The sequence below is a fragment of the Phaenicophaeus curvirostris genome, chromosome 5 (assembly GCF_032191515.1).
Source record: "Phaenicophaeus curvirostris isolate KB17595 chromosome 5, BPBGC_Pcur_1.0, whole genome shotgun sequence".
NCBI classification, from domain to species: Eukaryota; Metazoa; Chordata; class Aves; order Cuculiformes; family Cuculidae; genus Phaenicophaeus; species Phaenicophaeus curvirostris.
This window is the reverse complement of record NC_091396.1, coordinates 51,501,605-51,519,286: the sequence shown is the minus strand read 5'-3', so window position 1 is coordinate 51,519,286 and position 17,682 is coordinate 51,501,605. Positions and strand designations below refer to the sequence as shown.

The following is a 17,682-nucleotide window of genomic DNA, read 5'->3' as shown; positions in this document are numbered from 1 at the left end:
GTCTTTGCTTGAACTTCTTGATGACAAACTCAGAGTACAAAGAATTATATATTCAGAATAACTAAATGCAGGTGAACCTCCAGTTATACTTCGTATTTTCAATAATCTAGGTCTTAGAATTGCTCTAGAACGTTAAACTAGTTCAAGATGGGCATTGATTATGGTCAAGTGAGTAAGTGAACATACTATATAACTTGAATTTAAGATGAAATGAATATCTTCAAGAGTGAAATGTAATTGTTACCTTCAAGCAAGTATTGTGGCATATGCCATGCTGTTTCTACACAGATCCCAGCTGATTATTAACCACATCATGGTTTGACTTCTTTTAAACTTTGACTTCGAAATTACAGTGCTGGCTTTGATATGTAGGGTCAATCTTAATTTTAGCTCTGTATCCCATATTCTTAGGGCCCTGAAACTCCTCTGCTGCGTGATCAAAAAACAGTTGCTGAAAAAACATTACTTCATAGGCATGTAGATTGGGTCTGTGATAGGGAAGGAACTGTGGTGCGTAACACTTGAGTGCCTTTCTGAGATGCCATGTGATTTGCTATATTACAAGTACTGGGAATCGCTCTGTGTGTGTGTATATATATATTTTATTTTAATGATGCAAAGAATCAGTGTCTCCCCCTACCCCCCACTGCTTGAGAAACTGCAAGCATGCCTGTGCTTCAATGATTTTGATGATTGTTCCTTCAGTTGGTTATTTTGCTGATGAGACACAGCAGTGACTTCTAGGACAATATATTTAACAACTCTTATTCCTTTTTTTTTTTTCCCCCTCCTCTCCCCCCTGTTACACAAACCATTTCTTCCTTGGCAAAAACCTCACAATTCAGCCACTTTGGAATAGTCACTATCTTTCATTTCTCACTTTGGAAAGGAAGTGAGCTTTTTGGGGAAAGTGGAATCATTTCAGGAAGTAGAAGAAAAAATATGCCAGAGATCAAAGGGTAGGAGGTGGTGACTGTTGATTCTCACTGAAGCTCTCCAGTCCAAATAGTAAGAAAATGAAATTTTCTGCAGTATCTGTTCCTGGAATCTTGTAAAGGAAAAGGTATTATTTTTTTGAGGGCTAACGTTAGAGTTAGTACCTCTTCTAGGCTTTTTGGAGACCTAAGGAGTTATGCATTATTTACCGTGAAAACCCCAATATTGTTGCCTCTTCACATTTAATGTTTCCTGGTAACACCATGGAAAGAAACAATGGCAAATGAAAAGTCTGTTGGAGAAAAGTTTTTGTGTGGTAGGGAAGAATATGGGCAGAGAGGGAAAGACTTACCATGTAGTATGTAGGAATGTATGTAGGAATGTATGTAGGAAACAGAAGTGTTAACAGTGAGATTTCCTCACCATGTCCTGTTGGCTTCTGTTGAAGCTCTTTTTTTTTGTTTTTTTTGTTTAGAAAATAAAATAATGATCAGAGGATCCTGAACTTTCAGTATAGGTGATTAGTTAGGAGGTTGCCCATATGCACTCCCTGCTTTGTCCAGTGAGAGGCAGAGATTAGCAAAACAGGGATCTTGAAGGGAACTTGTGAGATGTACCATGAATACACGGGCAATAGGCAGTATGTGTGTTGATTGTTTTTCTTTAAGATGTTGTTCTCATTTTGGCAAGTTGTTTCAAAGAGGATACTGGATTCGTTTTGATGCTTTCACAAAGTTTGGGCTAAAGAGCTTGCTTAAGTTTGCAGTTTGTCTGACCTTAACAAGTGACGTGCAAAAAGGCGCGTATGGCCCAGAAGTCAATGTCACAAGGGACTGCTGGGCACCACAGGCAGAAGAATTTGAACCTCCATGTGAGTCTGATAGTTTAACTTGTGCTTAGTATGGAAGTATAAAGAGCTTCAGACAATAAACACATGGCCTGTTTGAAGGGTTTAACATTATATATTCTTAGTTACCCCTTCTTGAATGAGAGCTTAAACTAGTATAGATTTACTTGTAAACTGTAAGGTTCATGTTACATTCCAAGGCATTATGAAAATTCCTATGGCTAAAACCATGATGAATCATGAATAGAGTATTTAGCCTTCGCTATGGAGCTACACCTGGTACCTCTTCAGTATTCTGTTTTTTATTTTTAAAAGGAGAAGTTCTTATGAAAGTTTAAAGATGCTTTTAAAATTGTATCTTCTGTAAAACACAATTTTTATTTTTTAATTTGACTGTGTGCTAATACTTTATATTGTGTAGAGATCAGGAGGTGTTAATAGTTTAATATTTCAAAGCTTGGATTGCTTTTACTTTTGCTTTTCTCTTTTGACCACTAAAATGTATATGTTCCCATATTGTTGTGGGAAGTATGAAGAGTGTTTTAGGAGAGTAAGTTTATGAATCATCCTTCGTAAAACTTACATATCTGGATTTTGTTCTTTACAGAATCAATACTTGGTAAACAAATGCTGTAGTATAGGAATTCTTTGTTATTTATCCTATGGTAACTTTGGTTATGAAGGAGGAGTAGGACTATTGATCTTTTGGGTTGTTTTTTTTCCACAAGCTTTAGAATATGACAAACCTGGCTAAAATAATCAGTAAAAGGAGCCATATCATTTCTTGTTTCCCTCTCGCTGCTTCAGTGAAATAAAATGTCTAATATAAATGAGGACTAGTATAAATTTTTTTGAGGGAGAAAACAGAATCACCTTCTCATTTCAGGAAGTAGAAGAAAAAAATTTAAATGAGGACTTTGTTGTCAGACTGCTGTTTAGCTTTGTTCCAATGTGTTCTAAACGTAATGGTTTAAAAGCTCATGCTGGATTCCACAAAAGAGTTAGGAGACTTATATGCCACTTAAATGCACTTCAGGATTTTATTCGGAAGGCAACTTGGAAAACACTTGCCAGGGTTTCATAAGCAGATGAGAAAGCCTGTGTATCTGAGGAGATTTGCAGCTATATTCTTCATGTAAATATTTCTGTTGGATCCCCTTCATTGCTTGGCATCATTTGATATCTTGCGGTAAACATTCTTTCTTTCTTTCTTCGTTTCTTGCTCTTAACCATTATACAATCCTAATGATGAGGTGCAAGCTCTGTTAAGATTTCTTTGCTTGTGACTCATTTGGTAGATAGGCAGGTGACCTGGTTTATGAAGTACTCATGTTATGCACAGTCACGTTATTTGCTTTTGTGTTTTGTGTTGGGATCTGTTGTGACTGTTTCCTCTCCCATTTTTTGTTGATGTCTGTAAATATTTTGTGCGGCTTGGACAGATGATTATAAAAGCTTTACTCGAGAGAGGCTAGTTCTGAAATTAATTCTTGAGTTTCCTGGTTGCTGTCTGTGTAAACTAATATGCAAATATGTTCTATCAACATTTAAATTCTCAGTTGGTCTTCTTTTGTTGATAAATTAATCTACATTCTGTTACTTTTAAAACTGTGGCCTAAGTGCTCGTGATTAAATAAAGTGTATTTCCTTTGATAGAGAAGACCAGAATTGATTAATATCTTGTACTTTAGATATAATTTCTTGTTTGAGAAGGTCTGCACAATTATAGATACTTGTTATTTTGACGTAACTGTTTCAACTGTGTTCAACATTAGATTACCTGTAGCACCTTTATTCATTAGCATCTTGCCTAATTACACTTCGGGGTTTTTAGCTGTTGTGTGTTGTACAGTATTACTGCACATCAAGCTTCAAGCGAACCATGAAGGTGCTGCTAGGTTGAATCTTGGTGATCTCATAGTGATTCATCTCACAGTAATGACAAACCTTATGGCAAAATCACCTCTGTCATAGCAAAAGGGATACTACTGGTAAATACAAATGGGTCTTAACATGGATCATTTTCTGATTCAGACTGTTTTAAGTCCGAGTCGTTAATCTCGGATGCCCACACTTTTATTTCAGCTTCTGATGTGCAAATGATAACTTTGGTGGGGTGGTTTTCTGCAGCCTCAGTCTCTTTTCATAAATGTAATGATAGTTCCGTGTCATGTTCCCCTCTGCATTTCATGCATCTGAATTTCCTCATACTGTATTCGGCTTTGCTAGTACTTCAGAGATCTTTGTCATCTTTGACTGTATAAATTTTGGCTGCCAGGCCTTCTAGAATGGGATCAGCAACTTTGAGAGATCTTGGATGTTTATTTTATTTTTCCACTTCAGGTGATCTTCTCCTTAAGCATCTAATATTATAGACAATGAACAATTGTTGCCCCAGTTATATTACTGTGAATTCTAGGATCACAACTAACCTGAATTGCACTTTCTCTTCTTTGATGTGAATTCAGAACTGTGTAAGTGTTCTAGTTTTGCTCTAAATTCTTTTTTGGCCTAAGAAAAATTCATGTAGTCCTTGGGATGGTACACTTCGTGAATTCCACTTTGAGTTTGTAAGACATCTCACTGTCCTGATTAAATTATCTTCTTATTTAGTGACCTGACAATTACTAGTTGGTGATTAATATGTCAGGCTTCAAAGGCTGTGGAGTATTTTTCACTTCCCTTTACAAATAGTTCACAGTTGCTGTAACCAATTATACAATCAAAGTATAATTTTATATGTAGCAGAAAATCAGTCTAGCAATCTAGATGCATCTCCTTCAGTGTCTAACAAGCAGTAGTTGTTCCTGTTATATAGTGCTGGTGGTTTTTTTTTTTCCTTTTCCTCCAGAAAGGAATGTGCTAGTTTTGCTTAATTTCAAGGGAAAACACCCACTCTTTACTCTGAGTAAGGGATAATCTCAAGTTTGTGTTCACGTAACTTTGAAAACAGCAGCTGTTCTTTGTTGCTGTGACTTAAAGAAGTAGATCTGTTAGGTGAGTAGAGATGGGTCAATCTCTGAAGCAACAAGTTAGAATCAAGTTGATCTTGGTACCAGGCACTGGACACATAATAGTTTGAAATATTTCAGAATGTCTTCTCTCCTGTTTTCCTTCTTGCTTTCTTTGTTCTGCTTTAAGTTGTCTGAGGTTAATTGTTCAGCTCAATAAAAAAGTAGAATTAAAGTCTTGGGTTGCATAGAATAGCAGGGACGAATTGCAGCTTTCAGGCAGAGCTTGTCTTTGAAGGTTGCTTGGTCTAGTTCAGTAGAGAAAGCTCTAGTTCTGTCTGTCTGCTTCAAAACTGTACGAAATACTGCTATATCATATGTAGTTGGAGATCATTTGTGGAGAAATTGTCATCCTGTTGACTTGGGCAGTATTTTATTCCTGTCTGAGCTTAGTGCCCTTCCTTGGTACTCTTCAGCTGATAAGGCAACACCCTTGAAGAAAAAGAGCATGGAGAAGCACATTTTGTTTCCAAAACTGCTTTTCTTGCCCCCAGTTTTTAAATTAAGACCCTCGCCAAAGCTGCCATTTCTGAATGGCATCTTTGTACGCACTGAAATGTTATGGTACTTCTCTGACAAAGTGACTCGCCTACTGGACGAGGGAAAGGGTGTGGATGTATCTTCTTGGACTTCAGTAAAGCCTTTGACACAGTTTCTCACAGCATTCTGCTTCAGAAACTGTCAGCCTCTGGCCTGGACAGGTGCACACTCTCCTGGGTGGAAAACTGGTTGGATGGCCGGGCCCAGAAAGTGGTGGGAAATGGTGTGAAATCCAGCTGGAGGCCAGTGACAAGTGGGGTTCCCCAGGGCTCAGTGCTGGGTCCAGCCCTGTTCAATGTCTTTATCAATGACCTGGATGAAGGCATCGAGTGCACCCTTAGCAAGTTTGCAGATGACACTAAGCTGGGTGGAAGTGTTGATCTGCTGGAGGGTAGGGAGGCTCTGCAAAGGGATCTGGACAGGCTGGACTGCTGGGCAGAGTCCAGTGGCATGAGGTTTAACAAGGCCAAATGCCGGGTCCTGCACTTGGGGCACAACAACCCTGTGCAGTGCTACAGACTAGGAGAAGTCTGTCTAGAAAGCTGCCTGGAGGAGAGGGACCTGGGTGTGTTGGTTGACAGCGACTGAACATGAGCCAGCAGTGTGCCCAGGTGGCCAAGAAGGCCAGTGGCATCTTGGCTTGGATCAGAAACGGCGTGACCAGCAGGTCCAGGGAGGTTATTCTCCCTCTGTACTCAGCACTGGTGAGACCGCTCCTTGAATCCTGTGTTCAGTTCTGGGCCCCTCACTACAAGAAGGATGTTGAGGCTCTGGAGTGAGTCCAGAGAAGAGCAACGAAGCTGGTGAAGGGGCTGGAGAGCAAGTCTTACAAGGAGCAGCTGAGGGAGCTGGGGTTGTTTAGCCTGGAGAAGAGGAGGCTGAGGGGAGACCTTATTGCCCTCTACAACTACCTGAAGAGAGTTTGTGGAGAGGAGGATGCTGGCCTCTTCTCTCAAGTGACAGGACAAGAGGGAATGGCCTCAAGCTCCACCAGGGGAGGTTCAGGCTTGACATCAGGAAAAAAAATATTCACAGAAAAGATTATTGGGCACTGGCAGAGGCTGCCCAGGGAGGTGGTTGAGTCACCTTCCCTGGAGATGTGTAAGAGATGGGTGGACGAGGTGCTGAGGGGCATGGTTTAGTGATTGATAGGAAGGGTTGGACTTGATGATCCAGTGGGTCCTTTCCAACCTAGTGATTCTGTGATTCTGTTTGCTACAAGTACTGCTGGCTGTATGCTAGAGTGTACATCCTGTGGGCTTTTGATAGATACGTGTGTCTTCATACAGGTTACACAGGCAGTTGTTGGGTCAGGTTCTTATACCGATCCTGACATGATAATGTATGTGAGTTGGGAGGAGCATTTCACTGCTCTGTAAGTGGTAGTAGTAGTAGACATCTTGTTGCAATCCTTTAAAGCTTTTTGAACATAGAGCAGTTGTCTTGTGATTTCAGAAAGCTTTCCTTGTGGGAGGTCCCCCAGCAGTGGTCTTTTGGGTTCCTGGGAGTGACTGATGACTAAAATGAGTGATGTTTGGGGATTTATGCTTCTGAAAGCAGTATGAAAGAAATGTTGGGATTATGACTTGTAGGGAAACTGTACTTCATCTCCGCTAGAAAGTCCAAGTGCTGTGCCTGGTTTCAGCAGATGAAGACAAAGAACTGCTCTAGCAGTGTCACTGCAAAGAACGTGGCACGGACACAAGCTGTTTGGCTTGCTTTTCTTTGGGTATGACTTTAGAGATGGACCAAGTGCAGCAACTGAGGCTTTTGGAGCAAGCCATTGCCAGCTGTGGCAAGACTGGGAGAAGCACTTTCTGGGAATAGTTAATATTTTATTGTAACTTTGAAGTTTGGTTGTGTTTTTTTTTTGTTCTGGTTTGTTTTTTAATTTTTTTTTGTTTCTTTTAAGGATAATTCTACTGCTTGCTTTACAGGCTGTAATTCTGAGAGTGAATTTATATGTCTCAAGTGTCCTCATACCTCTATGTGTTATGCAGCACCTTTTAGCTACCTGCCTTTTTCCTCAGTAGAATGCAAAAAGGATGAGATGGGTCTTATTTTATAGTGATCAGATGTTTATTTCTGATGTAGTTTCCCCTTTAACTATGAAAGTTGTATTACAGTAACTGTCAAGACTTTTTTTCCTTGTTTTAGGATAAGGCAATTAATCTTGTTTTTACTTCCATTTAGGATGTTTAACTGGATAGTGTGAAATTACTGCTTAGACTGAAAAAGTACACTAGGTATTCTGTGGCTTTTTACTGTGTAACGTCATGAAAACCTCATGTAACCACACCAAATCAGTGTATTTCTCAGTGAAAAATTTCTTCCCGCTCTGCCTTCAGCACTTAATGTAGCTAATATCAGAGAAGTAGTGTGTCCAGAATGTCTTCAGTGACGTTCACTGCTTCATTAAAACTGTGGGCTCTCTGGCCCTGGTCTCTTTAGGATAGTTCCTGACTCCTGCTGTCCCTGGCAGGAAAGACACTGCTTTGAAAGTGTAAACCTTAAGTACTGTTCTCGGTACTTGTTAAGAAGAGTAATGTGCAATATTAAGTTGCTTCAAGACAGACTGCTTTCTGACTATGATATGACATACTGTAATTATATGGACACTAACTCAGTCTGTATTTGCCTTACCTGCTGTTACTCTTTTCTTGGCACGAGACTGCATCTTCCTTACTGCTGACCTCATGAATGACTGCGATGTAGCACTGCAATAGTATTTGTTCTGTTTGCAGTGAAAATAGTAAAGCAAGCTTCAGTTCAACTCATGTGCTACATATTGCCTCATTGTTTTATTAATGATTCTCGTACTGTCTCACCTCGTACATGCTATTAAAATAGAATGGATCACAAAAGCAATATTTCTTTAATACTAATTTCACTGTGCTGTGTATGGAGGGTTTTTTCAACATATAGCATTAGCGTAGCTTGTAGATTCCCTCAGATTTGCTAAAGCAGTCTTGTTTGCTTCTGTTTATACAAAAATTCTGAAAGCTCTTTTTAGACTTTCTGATCTCCCAGTAATTTCAAGTGATGTGTCTGCACTCAGAGTTTGATTAATCCCTCATGATGGTGAATAATAAGAATTGAAAATTATATTTAAGATGAGATTTCATCAATGCCTTGCATGAGAACACTAATGTTACCCTATCCCAACTAGGTGCATTTTTTTGGATGTGTACACATTGCTGGGGTTATTGGACTAAGTAATTAATTTTCTGTTTTATTTATTTGCTGTTTGGATATTTTTATACTTGTTCGTCCTTTGCAGAGTGCTGTCTTTCTGAAGCTTAATTTTTCTATTTGTTTTGAGCTGTTGTTACTGCAGCTTTGTGAATGGAGATTAACTATACATTTTGATAATTAAGTCAGAAAGCACACTGCCTTGGTAACGTGTCTTAGAAATCGCAAACCCAATGAGAATTTCTGTTGAATGGAGTAAGTTAAATTCAGCATCTCCTATCAAAGAGCTTTCCTCTCTTGGATAAGAGATCTTTGCACATGAATTCTGTGTCTTCCTAAGCCACTACTGCTGCTTTTTTTTTTTTTTTTTTTTTTGCTAGACTTTATACTTACAGTTTGGCTTGAAGTTGCTGTGAGAGGCAAGGCATTCTTATAGCAGCCAGGCCAGCTTATGCAGCTTCGGCCGCTTGATGCTGTGTCTATAATTCTGCTAATAACACTGTTTATGCAGCTGCTCATTAAAGTGGCTCAGGGAACTGAATTTGGTTAAAAAAATCAAACTTAAGTTAGTTTTTTTCCTTACTGCTTTTAAGCTGGATCATTTCAATAAGCAGCTTTGCTGAATGTCTTGGAGTCATATTGGTGCAAATGGAGGGATAATATTATGAGAGGAATGAAAGACGGAAAAAATGGGAGCTGCTTGAGGCTTTCTTTTAGCAGCTTATAAAATTAAAAAAAAAGCCAAACAAACTAACAAAAAACCAACCCACCCCAATTCCTTTTTAAAATAGGGCTCTTCACTTGTCTGCTTAGAAAAAGGTCTGTTAGACAAAAGGAAAAATACCTGGTGGTGTAGATGTCCATTAATGTGGAAGCCCCTTCTCCCACACTTACCAAGGAATGAAACAAGTTTGTAGCAAATTAGATTTTTTTTCCATTCTTTTTGGTTACTTAAACTTCAGGACTTTCCCACTTGATAGTAGTGGAGAGATTTATAGGTTTAGGGAAGCTGTTTTAAATACATGAATAGTTATTGGAGTTCTGTTTATGTCATCCCAAACACCATTTAATTCAAGAACATGAAAATATCCAGGGTGCTAGGGCTAAGGGATGACCTAATTGCTGTCATTAGCTATGTGATTAGAGATTATAGACAAGGTGGAACTAGAGCTTTTCAGAGGTGCCCATCAATAGGATGAAAGATGGTGTATACAAGCTGGATGGGTTTCAGTTTTTATTCTGCGATTTTTATACCTCTGGGAACTCTTGACAGCAGCAAGAAAATTGCTCTCCTTTGCTTTTCAAGTTAAAAGAATGTACTACGCAAGTAGAATGTCCTTTGAGTGCTGCTTATTTTATTCATCTGCTAAGTTACTTTTACTGAAGCTGTAGTAATATGTCAGAATGATGTTTCAGTGTACTACATGTCTGACATGAATTTTTCTCTTTCCTACAGCAAATTTGACAGGCCATGCAGAGAAAGTTGGCATTGAAAACTTTGAACTCCTGAAAGTTCTTGGAACAGGGGGTAAGATGCTTTATTTTTCTAAGCTGACTACTAGAAGAATTACTTTTAAGCATAGTTTCGTTTTCTAGCTGAGTTGTTGGTAATTGGAACATTCTTTAGAAAGATATATTGGTTTTGTATTACATAGCATGATTTTTTTTACTTTTTTTCTCACAAATGTGCAAAACTGGAGGTTGAGAGTTCTAGTTTACAGCACTTTTGAAGATGCACTTTTTCAAAAAATGGAAAATAAATGGCTTGAGATTTGTGACATTTTAATCTATGTTAAGGCATGAGCTTGATAATTTCATTAAATCGTCAGACTACTTTAATGAACTTCTGGGAAAAACCAGTAATTTTAGTACCTTGTTGAATAGGATGTTCTGTTCTTTAACTGTATGTTTTAGCGCTGGCATTGGCTCGACAGGTCTTTTCCTGTCCATATCTCAGTAAGTTTTAAGATGAAGTGTTCACTGTTGTATTCTGAATTTCAGCACGACGTTGGAGGTTTGTAGGATGTTGTAGGATTGCTCTCTGTAACCAACAAAAGCACGTTGTTTTCCCTTTGTTAAAGGGACGCACAGAGACCTGTACAGAGACTGAAAGTAATGGCTTTTGTTCTTTTTAGCATGTTTACAGATTTTTTTGTTTATCAGTATTGACATCAGGTGCAATGTTGAGTAGATTGGGATAATCGTGAAGGTGGATCCTCATCAAGGTCTGTAGAAGTTAGAAGTTAGTTATGATATTAACTTTTGGGTGTTACCAGCCATTCATGGCTAGCAGTGAGGCTGTAATTGCACAAGCTGCTACTTCGCTGAAAAGAGCAAATGGTTTTGATTTTATGCATTTTGGTGTCCTACAAAATCTTTTATAAAGTCATCAAGCTGTTAAATCACCTGAGAGTACATTTTTCTGTTTTTGAAGGATTTTTTTTTAATATTTAAATTTAAGAGGCTTAACAAGTCAAGCCTTGCTGTTAAATTTCAGTAGTTGGTGGTACAGGCAAGGAAACTTTAATATTTGTAGCTACAAGTTGCATGTTCATAGGTAGAAGCAGCTGTGCTGTTCTGAAGTGGTCAGTATTGGTCTGTGTGTGGTTGACAACTGAAATCACTTATGATTATATGTTTATATGGGGATGTCTCTCTTGTTGATGGAAACAGTGTTTGGATTTTTAATTGCACATGTGTGTGTGCATAGGAAAACCAGTCCCATACCTGAACTTTTCTTTCCTGCTTACCACTGCCATTAGTCTGAGATCATCTTAATATTATAATTGTTGCATTTGGAATACAGAGTAAGTTTTGGTGGTTTCATAAGTATCAGTCTTCAAGGTCAGTTTAGTAGTAGCTTGGCCTCCTCCTGCTGTCATTAGGCACTGAAATAGCCCTTCTGCTGCTTTAAACAGTTGTCTGTCGTTCATTGCTACCTTCTATGCCCTCTCTTCATGAACAGAATATGCCAAATCTCTATTGGCCTGGGATACCCTAAGTCACAGCAGGTAGCCCTTAGGCTCATAGTGCAAAGCTACCCTGTTCACTCAGGTTAACAGGATAATTTTTGAGTGACTGCTTTCAGAAAAGGCTACTTCAATGGGCTGACAATGGGATTGGCAGTGTTTGTGTGTGAAGGAAAAAAAGCTGAGGAAGCATGCCTGTCTGTCTTCAGTCCTGCTGTAGTAGTCATGTTGCTCTAGAAGCTTTCGCCTTACTTCAGACAACTTAAGAACTGAATAAAAGGTTTCTGCAAACTGTAGGTCCAAGTACACCTTTAGGATTCTGGAATGGCATTTGTAGGAAGCGTAGTAATTTTTCTTTTGTCAAGCTTTTTAATATATTATACTTTTAAATATATAATTTCAGTCATAGACTGAGGTTCTTGCTTCAGAAATCCGGACTATCAGAGCAGTCAAGAAGTTTTTTTCAGTCTTAGGCGTGTCATGGCTCAGACTAGTGCACTAGGTGTGCCCGAGGTTGTTATTTGCCAATGACTGGATGGCATTAAATCCAAATGACCTGATCAGAATGGAGCTAGTTCTGTTTGCTTTTGGGGAAGTGACCATCTGTGAATTGTCAGTATTTGCGGTGACATGGAGTTGCTGCAAACAGGATCGGAATGGACAAAAGAGGTCCTCTAATTGCTTGGCCCAAGGCAGTCAGTTATACCTCCATCATTACTGATGATGATTTTATTCTTAAAAGCCTTCAATAGTAGAGATTCTGTAACCTTCCTACATGTCCTTTCCTAGCTTAAGAAGCATTCTGGGGATTGCAATAGTAAAAAATTCCCTCATTTTTGCTAGAAGCTTCTGAAGGAGCTTTATTTGGCAATAGGACATACCTGTGTTAAGGCATTTCTTCTGTAAATATTATCCAGGAAAATTTTGATGCAGCTCTAAACACCATCTTTGCTTTCAGTGTATTTTAAGTGTTATTATCAGAAGAGTTTCTGCGTCCTTTTCATTGACTTGGCATTAAGCAGAAACTGAAGCACAGTACTGGCCATTTGGCTATGGTGATCCTGAAATGTTGTAATGTGAAATAAATTTTTGAGTGTTGGGCTTACTGTTACAGAACCACGGAACTTGTACAAATTGACTTGAATGCTGTTAGTTTAATAACATACAAACCCCTTTGTAAAAACTTGGTTGTTCTGGAACTTCCTAAAAACTATGTCAGTAACGAGAAATTTTGTGCAAGTGCCCCATCTGAAGTATGGGAAACCGACTTAAATGCCATATACCTTGCAGTATGTGCTGCATGTGAAAAGTCTGGGGCTGTACATTGAGTTAGTTAACTGTCTTATTGATGGTATGTTTTTCCTGCGCGATATGCCTTGCTTTTTTCTCCCACAACTTCCATAGCAGGGAGGTTATTTTTCAAAAACCTTGGAAGACTCCAGCCGCCTCTTTGCACGCAAACTTTGCTACAAGAGCTTAAGTGTGTTGTGTCATCAGTTGTGGGGTCCTGTTCAGGCCTGCAAATTTTCGTTCTTGTACTTGAATTGAGATTGGAGGAGTATGACTACTCTGATTTCTCATTTCTTTGTGCTACAATATCTATTTACTTGGGGGAATGAGTAGGATAAAACTGTTTATAATCACAAAAAAAATAAGATAAATATTTAGAATTGCAATAAGAGCCTGCTGGCTTGTCTTAAATGTTACTATGCAAGAGTAAGATCTCAATTTGAACTTCTGCTTTCTTGTACAACATTTGAGTTGTGCTTGGGCTTGCTTTCCTATTAAAATGAGAAAAGTTCAGAAGATACTTGCATGACTTCTGTATTGATGAGTCCAAATTATCTTATTCCTATAGAATAAAAACTGCAGAACAACAAAGGAGGATATTTTCTTAAATGTGTATCTAATTTTTATCTGTGTATAGTTTGCAATCTAATAATGGTGAAGCTAAATTTTTAACAGTAATCCTCCAAGCAGTAACTGCCTCCTGGCTAGGTTGCAAGTGCTTATTAGATGACTTTTACATTTGAGCCAGAAAAACCTGATAATTATTTCAGATATTTGAAATATTTCAACTATTTTCAAGAGATGTGTGTGGTTGTTTTGCCCTTTTTATTCTAGCCCCAGCCCCCAGTCAAAGTCTATGGGGAAGGCAGGGTGATTCCTGGAACCTAGAGACCTCTCCAAACAGCCACTGTATCTCCATTAGTGACTTGCCCCCAGATTATGAGGATGATAAGAGATGGTGTTGGGTTTTTTTGACAATTTAGAGAACTTCTCTGTTCTGTTACACTAGTAAAGTCTACAAAGTGGAAGATGCACCTGGAAGCTGAGGTGATCTTAGATGAATTTTCAGAGGCAAAAGGGATGCTATTGCTTTTATGGGAGGAATTTAAAGAAAAATGAGGAAGAATGTGTCTGATGGCTTCTATTTACGTGTTGCTTTGTATTTTTAGGCAAGTGCTAGGTTTACTCTGGCAGTGAAAGCCTTATCCTTGTGTTAGCTTTTAGATATTACTGATATTACTGTAATATAGCTAACACTAAGTAAGAGCTGTTATGCTGTTCTGAAAGTCTTCGCTGTGGAATTATGCAGCATGAAAAGTGCTTTGAACTGTCTAATACTTAAATGATCTACAGTAATGCCAAATCGAATATATTGAAGCCATAGTAAGTGATGACTGTGGATGCTATTTTAACTAATTACAATATTTTAGTCTGCTATTAAGCACGTAGAATAACTAAAGAAGGTACTCAAAATATGTTCAATTAACTGATACCTTGCTTAAGTATATAATTGTGGTAGTTTCGTATAGACTTGGTGGTGGTTTTTCTTGGGTAACAAGTGAAGGTTTATTTAAATCTCCAATTTTAAATTTTATTTTTAAAAAGATGAAAAAACAATTGAGACTATTAGAAATGGCATCCTTCTGTACTGATGTTTCTCTTGTGGTAGCGATTTGGTTTTGTGATGTTTTCTCCATGCTATGGTTTAGCAGAATTTCATACTTATTTTCTTTAATTTTGCATTTCTTCTTCTTGCATTCCTTTACATCTAGTTTCTGTACATGCTCTATTAATTGGAAGCGTGCTTGTTATATTTTGCTTTTTAGTATTAAGAGTAGTATCAGCTATCATAGTATACATAGTCCTATTTTGACCTGAGTTTCACAGGAAAACACAGAGAAGCAAAAATCTGAGTTAGTAGCCTTTTAATCTGGATTGGATCCTTTTCCCTTAAGGAGTTATTAACAGAATAAATTTCCCCATTGAAAAAATCAGTAACACTTTACATCAGTAAGACAAAATACATTACAGAATGACACTGTTAATAGAACTTGTACTTGTTCTAGGAGTGAGTTATTGCTTACTTGGCTTCTCTAACTTGCCAGTGTTCTATTCAGTATATACTTTGTAAAATACGCTCTTGTTTTTATGTCCTTTTTTTTCCCGCTGTTACTGTGTAGACTTGCTAATTTGGAATTTTCAGATTTCCTGTCCGCTAAATTAATGTTTCCAACTGTCCCCCCCATTTGTTAAAGAGTTGCAGTTTTTTTTCCTGTGATATAGAAAACTGATGTCTATTCTATAGAACCAGGTTACTTTACAGCACAGTAATCTGACTGCTTCCCAAAGCCAAGAAGGAAGCAAGAAGAGAACGTGGCTGTTTTGGTTTATGCATGCCATAATACATGGCTTGTTTGCTTTGTTCTTTGTAAATGTGTTTATAAAATAAAAAAAAATGTTCATGTGGCGTACATTCTCGGTCATATATTTTTCTACACATAGATTATTCCTTTTTTTTTTCCTACCTAACTGTTGCTGCTTCTGATTTTTATAAATTCCACTTTCATCCAGTCTTTCCTCTGTGCTTAGTAAGAGACAATACAAGTGGTTCATGAACATACGCCCTAATAATCCAGTCTACCACTTGAACTGCCATCCTCTAATGAAGACAGAAAGTAATTAGAAGCAAGAATATATCTGCCTTATATAAAAGACTATTTTTTATGCCATCATTTGGAATTGAGTGCTTATATGGAAGGATATTCTCCTTGTATGTGGAAGATACTTAGAATCTGAAGGATATAGTCATATGAAGGGAAGTAAATAGGTTGAATGTCAGATTTAAATAATCAGCTCAAAAATCTTGTTATGCAAGAAGGTATAATGGAGCTCCATCTAACAGGTCAGAAAGAATTCTCATAAGTAAGACTGTGAAATTTAGTTAGCTCTTTCAAAGCTTAGTGAAAAAAATACAAAATATTTTTCTCTCATAAAAGGAGGAGAAAGACAGAAGTGGGGTTACTGTCCTCGGGTGAGTGAGACAAAATTAGGGGCTGTATAAAAGTAATTCCAAATTCCAGTTAATATTTTGCTTTGGTTTCTTCTGAGGACAGCTGTGATGATTACTGGATGGAAGGTGGGACAGCTAATTGAAGAGAGAGTTTGGAAATAGTAAATTATTTTTCTCTGCAAAGAGCAGACTGAAAAGAGGAGCAGTGTAAGAATCTGGAACCTGAATAAATACATCCCATTCATCTGTTAGAGAATCCTGAAGGGATCTGGACATAAAACTGAAGATCAGTAGTCCCAGTAAGAACCTCTGCTAATGTCAGGTGGTTCTGTATAACTGGAGAGAGCAGCAAATACAATCCTGTGTTTAAGAAGGAAGCAAGGTGATGGTCCAGGTAGCTATTAGTTAAATGTTCTGTCTTCAGCAGTATGCAGTGCTTTTGAAGCAATTTTGAAGAAAATAATTTACCTTAATTTTTGCAATAGTTAAAAGGGAATGGCATTTTTATCCAGTGGTTGATTGTCCTACATATCAGAGCCACCTTCTAAAATCTTGCTTCCTTTAAAAATAAGAAAAGTTAGTTGTGTATTGCCTACCATGCCTATATACTGTAACATTTACTTTTTAAAAAAAGGTAAAGATGAAAAAGCACAAAAGCAAAATGCTGGTAGAAAGTACATTTTAAGATGAAACTTGCCCTCTCCTGTCACTTTCTACCTTTCTTATTTGTCATCTCTCACTTGTTTAATGGGACAGGGAACTTGTTCTTGGGGAAGTAATAATGTTGGAAAGAGTCCATTAAAGATTCTTGCCTATCTGATATTTAAGAAAAGGTGATGGAGAATGCGACATCTTTGACAGTGCGGTGGTGGACAATAAAAGTTGGAAATGCTTGTTCAGAATGCTGTTATTTGATCTTTGATTTCCACCCCATACCTTCCATCCTATTTCTAGCTGCTAGAGCCTTTCTGACTTTGCCACATCTGAAATTTTAATTCATGGGGCAGGTATTTGCACAGTTGAGAGTTCTGTCTTGAATTTTTTTAGGAACATTAAATCTAATTTGACAACAAAAAATGCATCAGGAAGAGATTATTAGGCCTATGCCATGCAAGAATGCAGTGAAATTTAATGAAGTCATTAAATACTTAATACCACTGTGTGTTTTCCTGTTGTCTCATGATTATTCTTACACTGACAGTAAAAAAAGTAATTTAAGAAAGAGGTGTAGCTTATGTTAACACTTGAAAACATGGCTTTGAAGCTATCTGTGTACAAATGTCAAGTTTTGATGGATTTGGAAAACTGCGTAAACCTGTGTCTGTTAACAGTAGGGATTGTTTGACTTTTCTTGTGGAAGAATTATCTGGCATAATAGAATGGTTTAATGTGTATATTTATAAGGTATTCTCTGCTTCTTTATTTTTTATATTTTTAGTTGTCTTTCAGCAAGTGTGTAGTTTAGAATAGTCTAATGACTGGCTGAATTGTTACTTACCATGACATGTATTACTGTGAATATGTGTTCATGAAAAATGCAGTAATGAAAGTAAAGTTTTAACCTCTATCTGTATTTTTCTGCCTTACAAATTAAGTGGAAACTTGATATACCTTGATGGTTTAAAATCCTTATTTGTCTTACTGGCCTGGTACTCATATCAATCTGCCACTAATAATTGCTTTTTTCTTTAAGCTTTAATTTCTCTTAATAAACTGCAAGTTCAGTCTAACACAGCTTGTGCATGTATATATGTGTGTGCGTGTGTCTGTGTGTATATATATAGTATGTATTATGTAGTCTTAGTTTTTCCATCACTTAAAATATTTTTAATTTCAGGAGTAAATATTTGGTGACTCTGTGTATGTTTTGTTATGGGGTATATATTA

General features: G+C 37.6%; 1 protein-coding gene across 2 annotated transcripts in view; it reads left to right on the top strand.

Annotated features, from left to right (window-relative positions):
• RPS6KA5 (ribosomal protein S6 kinase A5) overlaps positions 1–17,682 on the top strand; it is an 83,217-nt gene that overhangs the window by 2,353 nt on the left and 63,182 nt on the right. Inside the window, exon 2 of one of the 2 annotated variants that reach the window (XM_069858712.1) lies at positions 9,983–10,054. In XM_069858712.1, the coding sequence (XP_069714813.1) occupies positions 9,983–10,054 (72 nt within the window). Of the gene's footprint in view, positions 1–9,982; positions 10,055–17,682 lie in introns of those variants that run through there. The other variant, XM_069858715.1, reaches the window with a different exon arrangement.